The sequence below is a fragment of the Mustela putorius genome, unplaced genomic scaffold, assembly GCF_011764305.1.
Source record: "Mustela putorius furo isolate JIRA1106 unplaced genomic scaffold, ASM1176430v1.1 tig00000407_pilon_pilon_pilon, whole genome shotgun sequence".
Lineage (NCBI taxonomy): Eukaryota > Metazoa > Chordata > Mammalia > Carnivora > Mustelidae > Mustela > Mustela putorius.
In genome coordinates this window covers 26,878,108-26,897,272 of record NW_025421373.1, presented here as the reverse complement: position 1 = coordinate 26,897,272, position 19,165 = coordinate 26,878,108, and the positions used below count along the sequence as shown (strand labels likewise).

General features: G+C 48.8%; 1 protein-coding gene across 6 annotated transcripts in view; it reads right to left on the bottom strand.

Annotated features, from left to right (window-relative positions):
- Positions 1-19,165, bottom strand: part of LARP1 (La ribonucleoprotein 1, translational regulator) — an 89,076-nt gene that overhangs the window by 52,098 nt on the left and 17,813 nt on the right. For 4 of the 6 annotated variants that reach the window (XM_045079598.1, XM_045079599.1, XM_045079600.1 and 1 more), the window contains exon 1: positions 7,584-8,429. The exons of 1 other annotated variant lie outside the window; for it this stretch is intronic. In XM_045079598.1, coding sequence (XP_044935533.1) covers positions 7,584-8,025 — 442 coding nt within the window. In that variant the 5' untranslated portion in view covers positions 8,026-8,429. Of the gene's footprint in view, positions 1-7,583; positions 8,487-19,165 lie in introns of those variants that run through there. One more of the 6 variants, XM_045079597.1, reaches the window with a different exon arrangement.

The window sequence follows — 19,165 nt, the reverse complement described above, 5'->3', positions numbered from 1 at the left end:
AGGGGTCAGCTGGATTTGCTAAGAGTATCTCATACTGAGATGGGGAAGCCCCTCACTACACAGGACTGATCTATATTGCTGGCTTTACAAAATTCATCAACAAAGGCCTACACTCCTCATACCCCACACCTATGGCTTTGCCAGTTCAAGGTGCAGCCAAAAGAAAGATGCCAAGTCAACAGTGTCCCTGTGATTCTCAGAAAATCCTTCAGGGAGACACCCTAGGCTATCTGCCATAAGAAGTTGGCCAAATGGCCCTGGTAACTTCCGCAAATAGCGTTACTTGAAAATTAAGCTAACTCCTGATTACCCATCCTCACTTAGGAAAGTTATGAATAACCCCCCAGAAGGGATAACTGAAATTACATATATCTGGCTCTGTAGTGCATTTTCTGGAACATAAACCACATACACCTGCGTGGGACATTTTAACTAATGAATGGGGCTACTCCATACTCAAATTAATTTGATCCTCAAAACCACCTCAGCACAGGGATTAGACCCATTCTGAGACTAAGAAAAACAGAAGTTAGGTAGGCCAAGTCATCAAGTGAGGGCAGAGAGAGGTACTCTGCCCATGTTCTGATTTAAATCCTATCACTACCTATCCTTCTGCTCCCTCACTCAGCTGTTCCCTATGCTTCCATCAGCCAGACAGCAAAACTTACTTCCTTTCACGAACCCCCAGCAAGGTAAGGCCATCCTCTCTCCTGACCACTCCACCAGGTAACTCTGGACCAGCCAGGGATGTTTGTGAGCCCAGACTGAAGGACCTGTGAGCCCTCTTGAGGCCCCAGCACCCTAATTACCCCCTTTGTGAGCTTGTCTTGGATTTTGCAAACAGTGGCACTCCCATCTGCCAAGCTCTCCATTTTAAAGAGGTTTTTGTGGTTTCAGACCCACTCCTCCTCTCCCCGCCTCCCTCTGGGAGGGAACCCAGTGCTGAGTAACAGCTCTAAAATGCTTACTCTAGTGGGCGCCTGGGTGGCTCAGTGGGTTAAGCCGCTGCCTTCGGCTCAGGTCATGGTCCCAGGGTCCTGGGATCGAGTCCCGTCCAACTCTCTGCTCAGCAAGGAGCCTGCTTCCCTCTCTCTCTCTCTCTCTCTCTGCCTGCCTCTCTGTCTACTGGTGATCTCTGTCTGTCAAATAAACAAATAAAATCTTTTAAATAAATAAATAAATAAAATGCTTACTCTAGGCTTGGTCCCACTGCAGACCGGGGGTGGGTCAGCCAAGACACTCCACAGCTCAGGAGGTTCAGGGTTTGAGACTGCAGAGACCACCCCGTACCCCCCCAGCCTGAATGGGTATAACTCCGTTCCTAGCAGGCACTCATTTCCCCAGGGAAGTAGAAAACTCAAACACCTTACCCTGAAGTTTCAGGGACAGTCAGCCTCCTCCCACCTCCCTTTCAGAGGGTCCTAACTGTGTGCTTTCTTTAGAAGGGGAAAAAGTAATCTGCAATGCAGGAAAACAGCTTTAAAGCCTCATTTATGGAGGCTAACCTAGCAGTTCTTAGCTGAGGGTGCGCCATATAAACAGGGGTCTCATCTCGCCTGACAAGCAATTCCTTTATCATTCTCTAAAGGGATCAGATTTCCTCCATTGTCACCAAAATGTCTTCTTGAAACTGGTTCAAATCAGGATCCACACAATGCATCTGACTGACTGATGTCTCAACTCTTTTAAAAAATAAAAAAATGTCATTTATCGATAACCTGTCCTGAAGAATTTCTCACACTCGGAAACTGGACTGCTACCCCAAGGTCCATTAACTTGTTCCTCCATGTCCACAGATCTAGGGCTCTGTTAGGTTTGGGTTCAATTCTTCTTTGGTGGGGGGAAATGTTCACAGGCAGTGCTGGGTACTTTCTATCACGACACTGCAAGGCATATACTGTCTGCTTGCTCCACAGTATCTGATATGCACCCCAAGCAATCTGTCTAGGTTCCTAAAGCCAGAAGAGTCTCTCCAGCCCTTACAGAACTTGTATTCAAACTGAGTTCTTAACTGCTACAGCAAATAGAAATAAACACATATTAAAAACTCTGTTTTGGTTTCTTTCTTGTGCGTGTGTGTGTGGGGTGGTTTATTGAAAAACTTTTTTTTTAAATTATTCTATTTTTTTAAAGGCTTTTATTTATTTAACACACAGAGAGAGAAATCACAAGTTAAGCAGAGAGGCAGACAGAGAGAGGGGGAAGCAAGCTCCCCGCAGAGCAGACAGCCTGATGTGGGGCTCCATCCCAGGACCCTGAGATCATGACCTGAGCTGAAGGCAGAGGCCTAACCCACTGAGCCACCCAGGTATCCTACTGAAAAACTTTTTTTTTTTTTTTTTTTTTTTTTAAAGATTTTATTTATTTATTTGACAGAGAGAAATCACAAGTAGATGGAGAGGCAGGCAGAGAGAGAGAGAGGGAAGCAGGCTCCCTGCCGAGCAGAGAGCCCGATGCGGGCCTCGATCCCAGGACCCTGAGATCATGACCTGAGCCGAAGGCAGCGGCTTAACCCACTGAGCCACCCAGGCGCCCTGAAAAACTTTTGATAGGAAAAATATTTTAAAGACATTTAGACCTAATTGGATTCCCTCATTCTGAGAAGAAGAGAGGCAGAGGAAGCCTAGGGCATGCTGGTATCCACAATACTATTCAATAACAGAATCAGAAGTGGAATGAACATGCTTCATAATGGTCATCATTTATTTAAAAATTTTAAAATAGCAATTATTGGATAAGTAGCACCTACTGGATGGCATGTGCCTAGCACTATGCTAAGGGCTTTATAAACATTATCTTCTTCAATTCTCACAACCTTTAGAAGTAGTAACTATCATTATTCTCATTTTGGGGATGAGAAAATGGTGGCTCAGAGAGGCTGAGTAATTCACCCAAGATTGCACAGCAAGTTAGAATCAAAACTCAATATATACAAATATTGAAACATTATGTTACTGATCTGCAACTAATAGTCAATTATACCTCAATTTTTTAAAAAAGCAGCAACAGCAGCAAAAGAAGTGAAGCTGAGACTAAAAACTGTAGACTGTAGGATTCCAAGGCAGAGCTGTTGCTTCCATAGTCCACTTCTCATCGTGGGAAAAGGAAAAGGCAAGGGTCTGACGAAGCTCTAAAAGCCATACTGAGGGCGCCTGGGTGGCTCTGTGGGTTAAAGCCTCTGCCCTCAGCTCAGGTCATGATCCTAGGGTCCTGGGATCGAGCCCCGCATCGGGCTCTCTGCTCGGCAGAGAGCCTGCTTCTGACCCTCTCTCTGCCTGCCTCTCTGCCTACTTGTGATCTCTCTCTTTCAAATAAATAAATAAAATCTTTAAAAAAATTAAAAAATTAAAAAATAAAAGCCGTACTGAAAATTGATACCCCAGATCCACACAGTTACACCTCCCTAGTGACGAGGAGGAGCCTGAAAAAGGGCCTAAACCTAAGAAGAAAAGTAGACAAAGAGTAGAGATTTATTTGGGGCCAGCTCCCTGTGGTGGAGGATTCCTAGGGCTGCTCTAGGTTAGCAGAGATTTTGCCTCTTCTTTACTTTGTGCCATCAGTTAGCTACACTTCAAATGAACACACAAAAAACTGATGCCCAGAACACAAATACTCATGTCAGAGTGTTTGGCTGGATTTCCTTTTTTTTTTTTTTTTTAAGATTTTATTTATTTATTTGACACAGAGAGAGAGAGCAAGAGATCACAAGTAGGCAGAGACGGAGAGAGGAGGAAGCAGGCTCCCTGTTGAGCAGAGAGCTTGATGTGGGGCTCGATCCCAGGACCCTGAGATCATGACCTGAGCCGAAGGCAGAGGGTTCCACTGAGCCACCCAGGCGCCCCTGGATTTCCTTTTAAAGTCAAGAACACTGTGGTGCCTGTGTGGCTCAGTCAGTTAGGTATCTGCCTTCGGCTCAGGTCATGATCCCAGGACTCTGGGATCAAGCACCATGTCGGGCTTCCTGCTCAATAAGGGGATCCTGCTTCTGCCTCTACCTACTGCTCCCCCTGCTTGTGCCCCACCCCCGAAAAATAAATTTTAAGTCTTTAAAAAAATAAAATAAGATTAAAGAACACTATACCACTGCTTAATTTTCTTGTCACATGAAGTTAGAAGTCCTACACGACCAATCCACCGATTCCCCCTGCTGGGGTGGGCAGAAGCTTGTGGTGATGATACACTCTCAGGTCTCAACCCACCGCACGTGCACTAGCCACAGCAAACTTAATTCAGTTATGGTCTTTCCCCACAGCCTTGAGAGCATATGTGCACTCTACCAAAGGTAGTTTTTACAAAACGCAAATAAACAAATTAGAATTTATTTTTAAAACATTCATCATACCACATTCCAAAGCAAAAATAGCCAATTCCTTGGGTCAGCAACCTTTAAGATTATAGACAATATGCCTATCCTGTCTATGGATAAGCAAAACTCTATTTTCAAGGAGATGGATCCCATATATTTGAGTACTGACACAATACCAAAAAAGGAAAGTACTGTATTCTCCACCCCCCTCCTCTTCCAGGTGGAGAAAAAGAAGACCCAGAAAAAGTCCTGGAAAGCCCCAGTCTCCCAGACATGGTACAACAGCTACCACATGCTAAGCATTGGGCTATCACCACAGTCAATGCTCACAACCCCATGAAACAGATAAATCATAATTTAATCCTTTTTTTACAAACCAAGAAGCTGAGACTCAGAATGGTTAAGTACCTTACCCAAGGAGGCACAGCCAGCAAGTGGTAGAGCTGGCACTTGAATCAACGCAGTTAAAACTGGGGTTAAACCCAAATAAAACCCCAGAACGTTTGCTGTGGATCATTTCCCATTCTGCTTCTTTCATACTCACAAGAGTTGTAGCTAGAATAAGGAAAAAAAATTAAAGGTCTTCAAAATTGTCTAGGGGAGGGATATACAAAAGGCCAAAATGCAAATCCTGATTTAAAATGAAAACTACAAATCTAAGATGTGGACACTTAAACCAGAAGAGAGAACCCCACAAGAATGGGGGGGGGTACTGAAAAACATCTTTTATTACTAGTTACTGCATGTGTCCCTTAAAGCACTAAAACACTAGCATCTGAGCCAAAAGGAGGGCTAAAAATAGGCATTTGCAGCAAGCTCTGGAAATCTTTTAGCTTGCTTATGAGGCACTCATTTCTGTAGACTCCCAAAAACATATGCATCACAGAACACAAAAATTCCCAAGACCACACCGCCACTCCACTGGTGTCACATTTAAACTTGTCCAAGCTCCAAATAAAATCAGGGCTGAAAAAACGGCCGTAGCAGTCCATGCACTCTCCAAAAAAAGAGCCTCCATCTAACCTTACTAGACAGACGATTTAATCAGAATTCTCCCTCAAAAAGCAACCAAGCCCTAAAACAGACTTAAACAGAAAAGCTACTGGATCAATTCGAGTCAGTCTGTCAAAAACTAGTCCTCAGGTTCAAAAACCAACCAGCAGACAAGACACTTTGTTGCCTTAAGATTCCAGAAAAACAAGAACAGAGCAAAACTACCAGACTCAGAATTTTGCTTTGGGCACTTAAACCAAGCAGGCTTCTCCACTCAGGGAAGGCGAGATGCCAGCCAAGCTGTCTTCTTCCCACGATCAATAACCCCAGTGACGCACCCTATCAAGGGCCCCTGCACTTGCACAAAACGCCAGCTCAGGCACCCAATTCCACCTGATGTCATGGCTGATTTAAAACCCACAAGGCAGGTTCACCATTAGCTAAGCAGCAGCAGCCAGGGTGAGTAGCCCCATTTAAACTTCTGAGGAGTGCTCTCTCCTGGGGATGATTATACCCCTTTGAGTTTAAAGGGGGGGGGGGAGACTAAAGAGTGTCTTAAAGTTACATTCCCTCCCTCTGTGGGTGGATCAGGAGGAATATGCAAGAAAATGGACGTTTCAGCACTGCCCTTTGCATAATAGAGTTCTGGAAGGGAAAGGGGGGAAGGAGGAGAGGGCAGAAGGAAGAGAACACGGTTTGAGGTATTATTAGTAAACCCCAAATGTCCCCTCCTCCAAATGAAGCAACCTTAAAAGAAATAAAAATTGCAACATGATATTTTCCGAATTGGCTGTTCAAGTCTCCCTAAGATTATGAGTGGTCCTAAACCCTCGAATGTAAAAGCATTAATAAGCTCTCTCCTCAACTTTCCCCATTTTGACGGTTTAAACTAGTCAGTCTCAACCAGCGACTACAGGAGAGTTTTGAAAAGCACTAGGGCTATGGCCACAGGCCCAACATTCTAGCCGCAAGCGGGTTTTGATACTGATCCACTTCAAAAGGACCCAAAACAGAGCCGCTGAGCCTCCACGCGCCCGCAAAGGGAGGCAGCAGGGCGCGCCCCCCACCCAACCGACGATCTCGTCTCGGCGAAGGGAGGCCGAGACGAGCCTCCATATTCTTCACCGCCTTTCCCCCCAAGCTGACACGGCTCCTCCGGGATCTCCCAAGGGACGGGGTCCACAGAACCGAAAATCCGAGCAGGGAGAGGGAGGGCGCCAGGAGCGCCGGCCGGCGGTCACATGCCGCTCCCCGCGCGGGGAGGCACCACGTTGTCCCGGCTGCGGAGGAATGCCGGGAAGGGGGGCCGCGCACTCACACTCGCGCACACGCACACTCCGGGCCGCGCCGCGCCGCCGGCCCGCACCCGCCTTCCACCCCGAGCGCGGCGGCGGGGGCCGAACGCACAGGCCCAGCGGCCGCGAGCAGCCCGCGGGCCGGCGGCGCGGCGCATGGCGCCCAACTGTCACCCGCCCGCCCAGCCCGGCCACTCCCTCCCCCGCCGCCACACGCCCCTCCTGTCGCCGCATGCCCCCTTCCTCGCCTCACATTTTCCGCCAACCCCTAACTGGATCCCCGCACACTCGCCATCCGGCTCCCTCTCGAGGCGGAAGGTCCCCGGGATCGGGAAGGGAAACCACCGAATTCAATGACACGTTGGGTTTCCTCTTCTCATCATTCTCCCCGTAACCGACCCCTCAACCCGTCGCCAATGGCGATCCCACCGTCTAGTATCATCTACCAGAGAACAAAACTTGTTAACTTTTAAAGCCCGAATCCGTGTGGTCGGTATGAACTCATCACCGCGCGCTTCGCTGCCCGTGACATATGCTCATTAAACATTTACAACATGGGGACGATCGTAACGCTACCAAAACGGGGAACGTGGGGCGGGGTGGGAAGAGGGGCTTCCCGAGAAAGGGTTAAGCTAGAAACCGTCTTCGACACCAACACGCGGGAGGGAGGGCGAGCGCTTTTCACCGAAACCAGCGCCCATCCTCTCCTGGCGAGGTAGGCCCGGACCACGCCGTTGCCCACTAACCGCTGAGGCCCAGGCGGTGGCCATGGGCTCCCGGGGGCTGGGCCCTCCGGCAGGGGCGGCTTCCCCAGTGTGTGAGAGGGAACCGCGACCCAAACGAGCCAGGAGGCAAGTAAAAAAAAAAAAAAAATCCCGAGTCACCACGACCAGTGGCGGACCCCCGGGCCCTGAAGGCCGCTGGGGGAGGGGACGTGCAAGTCCCCGGAAGAGGTCCCCGGATCCAAGAGAGCAAGCAGGGAGACCCACCTGGAGGGGACTGTCCGTTCACCGTGGCCAGGACCGGCGGCAGCGCGTTCTTAGTCCAAGGGTTCACCTTGGGCGGAGGGGCCTCCACGAAGTCACGACGCCCGGCGCCCGCGGCTCCAGCCGCTCCTCCGCCAGCGCCCGGCTCACCGCCGCCGCCCTCCTCCCCGTCGCTGATCGCCAGGCCCTCGGCGCCCGGCGGCTGCGGCGGCCGCGGGCTCTCGCGCTCCAGCTGCCCGGTGCCCTCCTTGTGTGGCTTGGCGCAGGGCGGCCGAGGTCTCCGGGCGCCGCCGTCCGGCTCCCCCCCTCCGACGTCGTTCGCCCCGGGTTCGCCCTTGCCCTCGGGCTGTGGCGGCGGCGGCTTCTTCCTCACCAGACCCCCGTGCTCTTCGGCCTGCAAGAGGGGGGCGCCCCCCGGCAGCAGCGGCTCCACCTGAGTGGCCATCTGCGCGCCCGCCCCCCCGGAGAAGCCGGGCGCGCCCGAGGCTGCCTCCCCCGCCTCGAACTTGGCTTTCAGGGCACCCGCGACGCCTTCCTCCGGGGCGCTGGGCCCCAGTCCCTGCGGAGAAGGGTCGGGGTTCACGCTAGGCGCGGCCCCCCTCGCGGTCGGATGCAGCCGCCGTAGATCCGAGGCCCGCTGGCGGGGCGGGGGGGGTAGGAAGGCCCCCCACTCTGCGGTCCAGGCCTCCTCGGCGCGCGTCCCCCCCCCGCCCGTTCCTCGCAAGGCGCCCCCACCCCGAGCCTGGCAGGCTTCTCGTCCCGTCCCTCCCTCCCCCCCGCCGCCGGGGCGGCCCGGGCTTCCCGGCTCGGGGGCTGCAGCAATATGGACGGACGGGGGAGAGGCGCGGCGAGCCGAGGCGACCACGCGATCCGCGGCAGGCGGCGGGCGGGCGCGCGCCTCGCGACGCGGCGGGCGAGGGGAGGGGACGGCGCAGCGGGAACGCGCCCGCCGAGGCCGGACCTGGGCCACAGGCGGGCGGGCGAAGCCGGCGGGAGCGCGCGCGCACACAGCCTCGCGGCCCCGCCCCTCGCCCCGCCCCTCGCCTCCAATTCCTCGGAGCACCTCCCGGACTGGGGGGTGAGGGGTACTCTGACCGGACGGGGGCGAGCACGTGCCTGATGCAATTCGGAAGGGAGGGCAATGGGGGGGGGGGCAGGAGAGATGGGTGGGTGAAGAGGGGGAGGTGTCTTAAAGGGCCAGCGCGTCAGGGCGTCCGCAGGTGGAGCACATGGGAACGGGCCACGCGGCCGACCGAGCCTGGCCGGGCTCTTTAGGTTGGGTGCGCCAAATTCGGGAGAAGGAGCCATTAATGTCACCCTTGATTTGCAGGGTGAAGGAGAAGGGTGCCCATCTACCCCGAACACGTACCGATACTGCCGGCTCCCTGGCGCCCCATGGGCCTGGCCCCTGTGGGCGCCGCCTGGGTGACCTTGGGCGAGCCGCCCTCACCTCCGTGGGCAGTGCTCGGCTCCTCCCCGCGGGCTCTGGCTGGGACACTGCCCTGAGTTGGGTTCGACGCCCGACCCGAAGGCAGGCCCTTAACCCTTGGGGACAAGGGTGCCTACAAAGTGGGAACGAACTACCAACGGCACCCCCGCCCCGCCCCGCCAAGCCCCCTAAAGCCTAGTGTTTATAGGCAGGAAATGTTTTTTTCTTTCAACTGCATTTCGTTTTTTCTAAATAATTGCTTTAGGCGGAGTTAAACCTATGCCCGATTGGGATTCAGAGATCTGAGATTTTATCCAGGCGCTGGCCCTGCGCCTTACTATCTCTGCAGCAGTGGTCTCCTCAGTGGGCCTCAGTTTCTCTTCTGTAAAAGGAACCAGTTGTGTAGGACAGTGATTTCAAACTTGGGTGCACATTCAGTAAATACTTACTAACCTTGTACTGTGGGGACATGTAGAGTTCTAGAAAATGGGGTTCGGCAATCAGTCAGGCTAACGAGGTCTCTATCGTTATGAACTTTACACTCTCAGGTGGAAAAAGAAACTGGTAAACAAGCACTTGTCTAGTATCTATGAAGACAATAATTACTACAGTGGTAGCTTGGACTCAACCAGCTACTTCAGTTTGAATGATGAGGGATAACTCTGAATGCAGATTCCAAATGTTTTAAGGATTAAGTATGTATGGGATGGACCTAGAAACCTGCGTGTCTAAGAAGGTCCCCTTGGGTGCTTACAGATCAGCCGGTCCTACACTTCCCTTGGAGAATTCCTGGCCTCTCTGAAGGGCTGTGATCCCACCTGCTCAAGACATAACAGCCTGGGATGTTGGCCATCTCCATGGCAAGAATTAGAGCACATGATGGTCTGGGTATGGGAGAAGGCTTATTGAATAGCCTCTTGGAACTGCCCCAGGGGATAAGGCTGGTTGTAGGGTGGCTGTAACCATGACTACTGGGGAGAGGAGCTGTTGGGGACAGCCAGGCAATCTGATGTCTAGTCCCAGCTCTTCCCTAACTTGCAACTCAGCCTCTGCACCATGGTCAGCATTCCACTCTTTCCTGGGTACACTTTCCTGGTAGAGAAATGGGGTAAATTATGCCTGACTTGCTTCTACCTTCCCATCTTTTGTAAGGAGTCAAGTGAGACACTGTTAGTCAAAGTGCTGTGTAAATTATAGAGACTCAGGCCAGTGCTTCAAAAGAGGTACTAAGAAACGGTACCTCTTCCTGTAATGATTGCAGGAATGTCAATAAATTTAAGCAGGATTCTTCATAATTGCATTATATATGCCCTTAATCAGAAGGTAAATTATTTCACCTTGTCCCTCAAATGCACTATTGTTTTTTGTCATATTTACTGTTAAGTATTTCCTAAAGAGGTAATTCACACTAGGCCTTATTTGTTAATAAGGGGCATTATGGTCACTGTTGGTCATTCTGTTCTATATTCCTGTAATTGGAGGTAGAAAGTAGAGTTGCCCCAGACAACTTGTAAGGGAACCCGGACTCTGGATGAGTAACCTGTTCACACCACCTAGCACTCAGTCTGAGCTGAATAAGCACCTTCAAGATTGCTGTTTAGAGGCTAGAGGGTCACTGGGATCTGCACACCCTGGGCCTGCTCTGTCCCAGAAAGGGGCTCTTAAATGTCAGCATGCCATTTTACAGACGGGCAAACTGGGGCCAGAGACAGTAAAAGAAAAGACTACATCTTAAACTGAGGCTGTTAGAGCTGGAAAAAGGAATCTTAACAATTACTCAATTTCCTTGTTTTGCAGATGAGGGCAGTGAGGTTCAGAGAAGTGAAGTTACTTAACCAAGGTCACACAGCTAATTCAGGACAGAGCCAGGTCTCATACCTGAATTTCTTGACCCTAAATCCAGTCGTTTTTTCAATATAAAATGATGGAATTGGGATTCAAGTTCAGGTCTTTAAAATTCCTGATCCCCTGTGACATTTAATATTCAGTTTTAAATATTAAAAATTACTAAAACCAGTTAAGAGTAACTGCTTTTATTGAGTACCTACTATATCCTAGGTACTATGAAAAATCCTTGACATTCATTATTTCAATTAATTCACACAATAACCCAATGAGATACATATTAATTCTTGCCACAAATTATCCATTGAGTCCCTACTATATACCTGGCATGACAAGGTCCTGTGGTTGTACTCGTCAATCACAAAAGGTCACTGAAGTTCAGAAAAGAAAGCATGGTGCATTGGGGTGCCTGGGTGGGGCAGTCGGCTAAGTGCCCAACCTTTGCTTTTGCTTCAGGTAAGGATCTCAGGGTCATGATCTTAGGATGGTGAGACTGAGCCCCGTGTCAGGCTCCCACTGGCTTGAGATTCTCTCTTCTCCTTCTCCCCCTCCCACTCATGCTCTCTCTCTCTCTCTCTCTCTCAAATAAATAAATACATCTTTTTTTTTCTTAAGATTTTATTTATTTATTTGACAGAGAGAGATCACAAGTAGAGAGAGAGGCAGGCAGAAAGAGAGAGAGGGAAGCAGGCTCCCTGCTGAGCAGAGAGCCTGATGCGGGGCTCGATCCCAGGACCCTGAGATCATGACCCGAGCCGAAGGCAGCGGCCCAACCCACTGAGCCACCCAGGCACCCAAATACATCTTTTTTTAAGAGATTTTAACTTATTTATTTGAGAGAGAGAGAGAGACCGTGACAGTGAGAGAGAGCACAAGCAGGGAGGAGAGGTAGAAGGGCTCGATCCCAGGATCCTGGGATCCTGACCGGAGCCAAAGGCAGCCGCTTGGCCGACTGAGCCACTCAGGCTCCCCAGATAAATAGATCTTTAAAAAAGGAAAGAAAGGGGGCGCTTGGGTGGCTCAGTGGGTTAAAGCCTCTGCCTTAGGCTCAGGTCATGATCTCAGGGTCCTTGGATTGAGCGGGGAGCCTGCTTCCCTCTCACTCTCTCTGCCTGCCTCTCTGCCTACTTGGGATCTCTGTCTGTCAAATAAATAAATAAAATCTTTAAAAAAAAAAAAAAAAAAGGAAAGTAAGGTGGGTGCCTGGGGTCACGGGCAGCAGCTAAATATCAGAGTGACCTGTTTCAGGGCAGTGTAACTTCCCAGGCCTTGTTCTAACTCACACCACACTGTAAGGCCTGCCTCTCTCTTCCTCCCACTGCGAAACCCACAAGTAATTATACAGAAACCATCAAATATATTGTCCTGGGAAAGATGCTAAAAATGTTGAAATCTTGTCTCCCCAAAAGGCAAACTCCAACGACAGGGAGAGGGGCAAGCAATTAAGCAATATGTGACCCTAGGCTAAAAAAGAGGTAAGACAAGATATGCTTTGGGCAGAAAGTGACAGGGATCAAACTAACTTGTGTGGTTTCAACACACCAGTGCTTGAAAACAGAGACAAAGCGTTAGAAAATCAAACTTAAAAAATAAAAACTGTGGTGTGGGTCCAAATATTTATTTGTATTTAATTATGTGCTTTGTTTGCCTCCAGTGCTGACAACTTCCTGAAGAGAGACAAAGGAAGCCACCCCAGGGACTGAGGGACCCCAGAGAGCTAGGAGACCTAACTGATAAGCTACAGCCCATCTCTGGCTTTGCCCAATGACTTTGGGCAGCCTCTCTGTCTTCCTGGGCTTCCATCTCTCCATCCACAAAATGGGAAGTGTAATCCCTATCTATGTGGCTTATGGATGTGAAAGGTTCAGTTTCCAGGAAGCTTCATTCTTTTGTGGGGAGCATAGGGAGAAGGTAGTGTAGAGGTTCCTCCACTTACTCTGTATTAGCAAAAAAAATTCTAATACACGTAGATATACAGTTGTACTCCTCTTTCAGTTTGATTTTCCAAAGGAACTTGAGTTTCTGGAAGAACTTGGGCTGCATAACTTATCTTCTGATATCAGGGGCTCCTGGGCAGGAGGCCTCTAGGCAGACACGGAGTGGGTGGGGTCAGCAAGGGAGGGGCCTGGGCCAATACGAATGGTGCCAGCCGCGGAGTGCTATTCCAAACTCTGAAAACTCTTGGGTTCTTTGGCACATGCCAAGAAATTTATTTCAGTTCGTGGGAGGAGGCTCAGCCTAGACTTCTTCTTGTGAAGTCAGTACAAACAGCAATAGCTCAGTGGGGTGAGGACGGGGGAATACTGATTGTTTCCATAAGACCTGGTTAACCCCCAGAGCAACACTTTTGTGTAAGTAGGATTATCCCCATTTTACAGATGAGGAAGTAGACTCACAGGCAGCCCAGCCTCCCCAGGGGGGTTAGGAAAAGAGGAGAACGGGTTTGTAATGAAGGTGGTCGAACAGAGAATTTAACTTCTAACATAGTCACCATTTTGAGTTAGAGACCAGGCTCATACTGGCCTCATCCCAGCCTCTTTCTCTTCGATACTATCCTCTTTCCCAGGCCCTGCTCCCCTCCCCGGCATGGCTGCGCTTCTCAAATGGTCTCATGACGAGCTTGCCCTCTAACTTCTCCCCACTGCAGGCAGCCTACCACACTGCCTGAGCCAGTTCTCTGAGTCTTTCCTGGACTTTGATGAGCCCTGCCTCTGCTAAAAATCTCCCTACTCACACCCCACCCTGTCCTGCCACCTCTACCACACCTTATATTCCAACAGCAGGGGACCACTCACTGTAGCTTTCCTTCGACAAATATTTATTAAGCATCCATGATGTGCCAGGTACTGCCCAGGCCCTGGAGCTGGACAAGTGAGCAAGATACATAGGTTTCCTGCCTTCGGGAATCTCCTGGTCTCACCCTGTGGGCCCCACGCTTTCCTACCTCAAGTCACGGAATTCCCCTCACTGTGTTGTTTCTGTTGAGAGCGAGGTCCTGAGTGAAAATCCCAGTTCAACTATCTGGTGACTTCGAGCAAATATTTAACTTCTCTCTAAGCCTCAGTTTCCCCATCTGTAAATTGGAAATTATAATAAACTACTTATCTCATAGACCTTCAGTGACCTTTAAAGGAGAAAATGTGTATAATTTAATAGCACAATGCCTGCACATAGTATATGCTAAGTAAATATTACCTTTCATTACATGTATTATTGCCAGTAATGTCATTCCATCTCCATTTGTCCAGAATTCTACTTGTCCTTCAAGGCTCAGCACAAAATGCCAACTGCTTCACAAAATCTTATTTAGTTTCCACAACTAGAATAGATATCTCCCCACTCTTAGTTCTTGGTGGCAATTTCCCTAAAGCACATGATATTTTTTACTTTCTTTTTGCCCTCAATCATGGTTACTTATGAGTATGCCTTATTCTCCATCTAGATTATAAGGTTTCTTGAAGTTAAGGATTGCACCCCATTCTTCTTAGTGTCCCTTATGGCACTCACCAGTGGTGCCTTCTGCACAGCTGGCCCTCAGTGTATTTTCTGGACCAAAAAAAAAAAAAAAAAAGAATTAATGACTACAGACTCACTCCTAATCACATCAATGTTTTGGTAGCTAGAGTGACACTGTCAAGGGCCAAGTGCTAAATTTTATAGATACTTAATATATATTACATATAATAAATATATTAATTATACATAACTAAATTACATATGTACTTTTAAATGATAAAATATGAAAATAAAATGTGGTAACTTTAACAAATGTAAAGTATTTTAAGTCTAGCAAAGCAAAACCCGCATATAAGCCCAAGGGCAATCATTGGCAACATGTTGATGTATTTTCTTCTAGTCTTTTTTTCTATGCATATTTTAGATATATTTTAGATATTTCAAATAACTGAGATCATATTGCACATTCAGCAGCTTTATTTTTTTGTTTCCCCACCTTAACACTGTACTATGAGCCCTGTCTATGTACTATGAGCACTGCAAATTCCCTACCCTCAGTAACTTATGCCATCTATTGAGCACCTATGGTTTGCCTTACTTCACAGCTGCCTGCCTTCTGTTTGTGCTACACTGCATTTCCCAAAGGGCTTTCATGGAGAAGGACAGGTGTGACTGTCCCCAGTTGGCAGCTAAAGAACTGAGGCTCCCAGAAGTTCGGTTAATTGCTTCAAGATGCTGGGGCAACAGACTCAAGGTGAGAACCCAGGTCATACCCCTCCCATTCCAGACCCTTCCACAACCCCACAGGAGACACAGCACACTTTGAAATGCACACCCCCACCCCCCGCAACCAATCAGACAAACTCAGACAACTATGTGAAATCATTCCAGGGTCTGCAAACATCCAAGTTCATGGAGAGAGGTGGAAATTAGCAGCTAAAACGAAGACAGGAGGCAATTTTCCTGGCAACATGACTGTAATCAGTCACAACTACTGAGCTCCCAGAACAGAAGGACCCTGACCTAGGGACTAGAGTGGAAACAACAAAGGACAAGACATGTTCTCTGTCCCAGGGAACAAAACTCCGTATACTAGCAGTGTTCTCATCACAGACCACTTGCCTGTCCTTTACCTATAGCACAGGAGGAAAAAAGGGGTAAAGGGTTAAGTTAGGTTCAGATTCAGGTTTGCCTACTTCCTAGTTGTGTGATGTTAGGCAAATTCCTTTCTTTCTCTGAGTTTTACTGTCCCCATCTATAAAATGGTGAAAGGAAAATACTTGCCTAAGAAAATTCATTATGCCTTTGAGAAAGTTCCCTGGCCTCTGGTGTGGGTTTTCTCATCTGTAAAATGGAGATGATAACAGCACTGACCTTTAGGGTAATTGTGAGGATTAAGTTAGTAAATACATGCAAAGTGCTTAGAACAGTGCCTGACAAATAGTACACACTGAATGAATGTTTGCTATTATTATCATTGGCACAGAATCAAGAGAAACACTCTTCGAATCCCACACACAAAAGGCAGAACAAGTGTTACCCTGATCTGTAGATGAGGAAACCAACTCTCAGAAAGATGAGGCATTTATCTGGAACCCTGATGCTAGTCGATGCTAGTCCTGATGCCAGGACTGCTAGATATTCCAAATGCAATGCTTTCCCTCTCCAGATCATATTTTAGCTGTCGCAAGCTGTCAGCCTTCGGACCAATTTCAGCCCACAGGCATGTTTTGTTTGGCCCACACAGTATTTTTTTTAATTGAATTTAACTGTGATTTGATGGACCTAGTACACACTAGTGAGCATCAGGCCTAACCCTTCCTCTGGTGTTTGTTACTCCCAGTCAATTAGCAAACGACCCACATTTAGATCCTTGCACAGGCTCTTACGGTACCAGTCACTAAACACAGGGTATAGACGAGTTGTGGAGACTAAAGATGAGGCAAAGAGGGGCACAGGCTGGAGGAACAGGGAAGAGGTAGTCAGGGAAGCCTTCCTGCAGGTGGCTGTATGTGGGTTACAAGTTAATATTAGGAAGTGGGCTTTGTCCAGAATGGAAGGGAGGGTATGAGGTAGAGAAGATTACTTTAGCATTTGGTGACCTTCAGGGATGATGAGTTTCCTCCCTAGCACTTCCCCAGGTTTTTCCCTTAGTGGAGAAGAGAAAAGAAATACGCTGCCCCTTATTTCATATGAGGCCATATGACTTAGGAGGTCCAGAGTCAATACACATTGTCTGTGTTTGTTGATTAATTGATCTGTGTCCTCATCCCTGAGTACTCAGCACCGTGCAAGATACCTGGAGAGAGATGTGATCACACAAGCCGAAGTATGAACTAGGGCCCCTGCCCTCAGTGATAATACCAAGAATAATAAGGATAATGGCAGAGTCTACAGATAGGGTTTTTCCCTTCTTGTTGTTGTTTAGGGTGGCACTTCCCAAGGTAAATTCTCCAGAATGTAAATAGGTAGTCCACTAGGATGGAATCTGTCACCAAACCATTTGGGAAGACACTGGGTTTAAGCAATGTTAAATAATGGGGCGCCTGGGTGGCTTAGTCATTGGCGGTCTGCTTTCAGCTCATCATGATTCCAGGGTCCTGGGAGCCTGCCCAGCATTAGGCTCCCTGATCATCCGGAAAGCCTGCTTCTCCCTCTCCCTCTACCACTCCCCCTGCTTGTGTTCCCTCTCTCGCTGTCTCTCTCTCTGTCAAATAAATAAATAAAATCTTTAAAAAAAAAAAAAAAAGGCAATGTTAAATAAATGTTTTCCTATGGGATAGATCGGGGCTTTTACCATTCATGGTGAATCTCTCAGAAAGAGCATATTCCTCAAACTCATGTAATACAAGCAAATCAGAGCTGGGTATTTGTGGAACCCCCTTTGAGAAACACTGACTCCCTTTCTGCTGGGGTGGTGTCAGACAAAGAGGTGTAGGAAGAGGTCTGCCTCTCAGCTCTGGCTCTGTTTCTACTTCTAGGTTCTATGGAACCTAGAAAAGTCTCTTTTATTCTCTGTACTTTAGTTTTCCATTAAAAAAAAAAAAAAAGTGTGAATGCCGTGGAAGTTTCTTCGTATTCTAGCAGTCTTGATAGCAGTTTCCAACATTTTTTTTAAAAAAGATTTTATTTATTTGGGGCGACCGGGGGGCTCAGTGGTTTAAAGCCTCTGCCTTCCACTCAGGTCATGATCTCAGGGTCCTGGGAATCGAGCCCCGCATTGGGAATCTCTGCTCGGCGGGGGGCCTGCTTACCCCTCTGTCTCCGCCTGCCTCTCTGCCTACTTGTGATCTCTGTCAAATAAATAAAAATTGTTTTAAAAGATTTTATTCATTTATCTGAAGAAAGAGAGAGAATAGCATGGAGAGAGGCAGAAGGAGAAGCAGACTCCCCTCTGAGCAGGAAGCCCTACGTGGGGCTGAATCCCAGGGCCCTGAGATCATGACCAAGCCAAAGGCAGATGCTTAACGGACCGAGCCGCCTGGTGCCCCAGTCTCTCACATTTCATACCTCTCTGACGAAGAGCATGAGTGCTGGTCACAGGAATGAGATGGGAAAAGCCCACGGCAAGGTGATGAAGCTGCCTGACTACATGTCCCAGCAACCATCACTGGATCGGAGAGGTTTTCCAATTCCCACAAGGTCCCCCAGCACTTGAGTTTCTAGATTTGCAACACATGGCACGAAGAGAAAACCTCAAATAATGTGAGTGGCCTAATTACTTAACGTGGCTAAAGTGCACAGAGATCGCCAGATAAAGACGAGGAATAGCCAAGCTCATTTTGTATGAGTAGCACTGCCTGATGTGTTTTCTGCAAGCCTCCAGGGTGACAGGAGTTCTAGGGGGCCCCTCAACCAAGAAAAGCAGGAAATGTTAGGGCATGCCTGCCATTCTTCTGCAAAAGACCCTCCAGGGGCACCTGGGTGGCTCAGTGGGTTAAAGCCTCTGCCTGATCTCAGGGTCCTGGGATTGAGCTCCACATTGGGCTCTTTCCTCGGCAGGGAGCCTGCTTCCCTTCCTCTCTCTCTGCCTGCTTCTCTGCCTATTTGTGATCTCTGTCTGTCAAATAAATTTTAAAAATCTTAAAAAAAAAAAAAAAAAAAAGACCCTCCAGTGACTCCGTATCACAACAGGAATGAACTCCAGACCTGTCACCTTAGCCCGCAAGACCCCATGTGCTCCCGACTCCATCCACCTCTGACTCCCTGTCTCTGCTCCTGTTCCCTGCCCTTGCCCTGCGCCAACTTCTCAAGCACACGGAGTTCTTCCCAGTCTGGGGGCTCTAGGGCCCAGTTCCCACAGCCCAGAACACATGGCCCCCAGCACACACACACACACACACACAAAGGCCACACGTAAACTTCCCGTGTTCCAGCCTCAGCTTACGCTGCCCCCCTTCTCAGAGAGACCTCCCTTGATCGCCTTGGCTGAAGTACTCCGTGTTCTCCATACCACAGATCACAATCTCTGACTTTATGGGCTTATCTTCTTTTGCCCTTTTCTCCAATAATGTATAAACTCCGTGGGCCTGGAGCTTGTGGCTATTTTGTTCACCCTTCATTCCCAGTCCCAAGTAGAGTGCTTCACACAGTAGGCACTTAATATTTGGTTGAATGAATGCTGTGTGGCCTCTGGCAAGTGACTTCCCCTCTCTGGGCCACGTGTAAAAAGCGGTGTTTGAATGAGGTGCTGCTGAGCGCCTCGGCAGCTCGGACTGTGGCTCTATGACTAATACCTGGGCTCCGGGCCCAGGAGTGAGCCTGGTATGTTCTGTTGCCACAGCACTGCACACAGCACGCTGATTTAATCAGGTGACAGACACCCTGTAATTTTGTGTTCTGCTGTCCCTCCTCC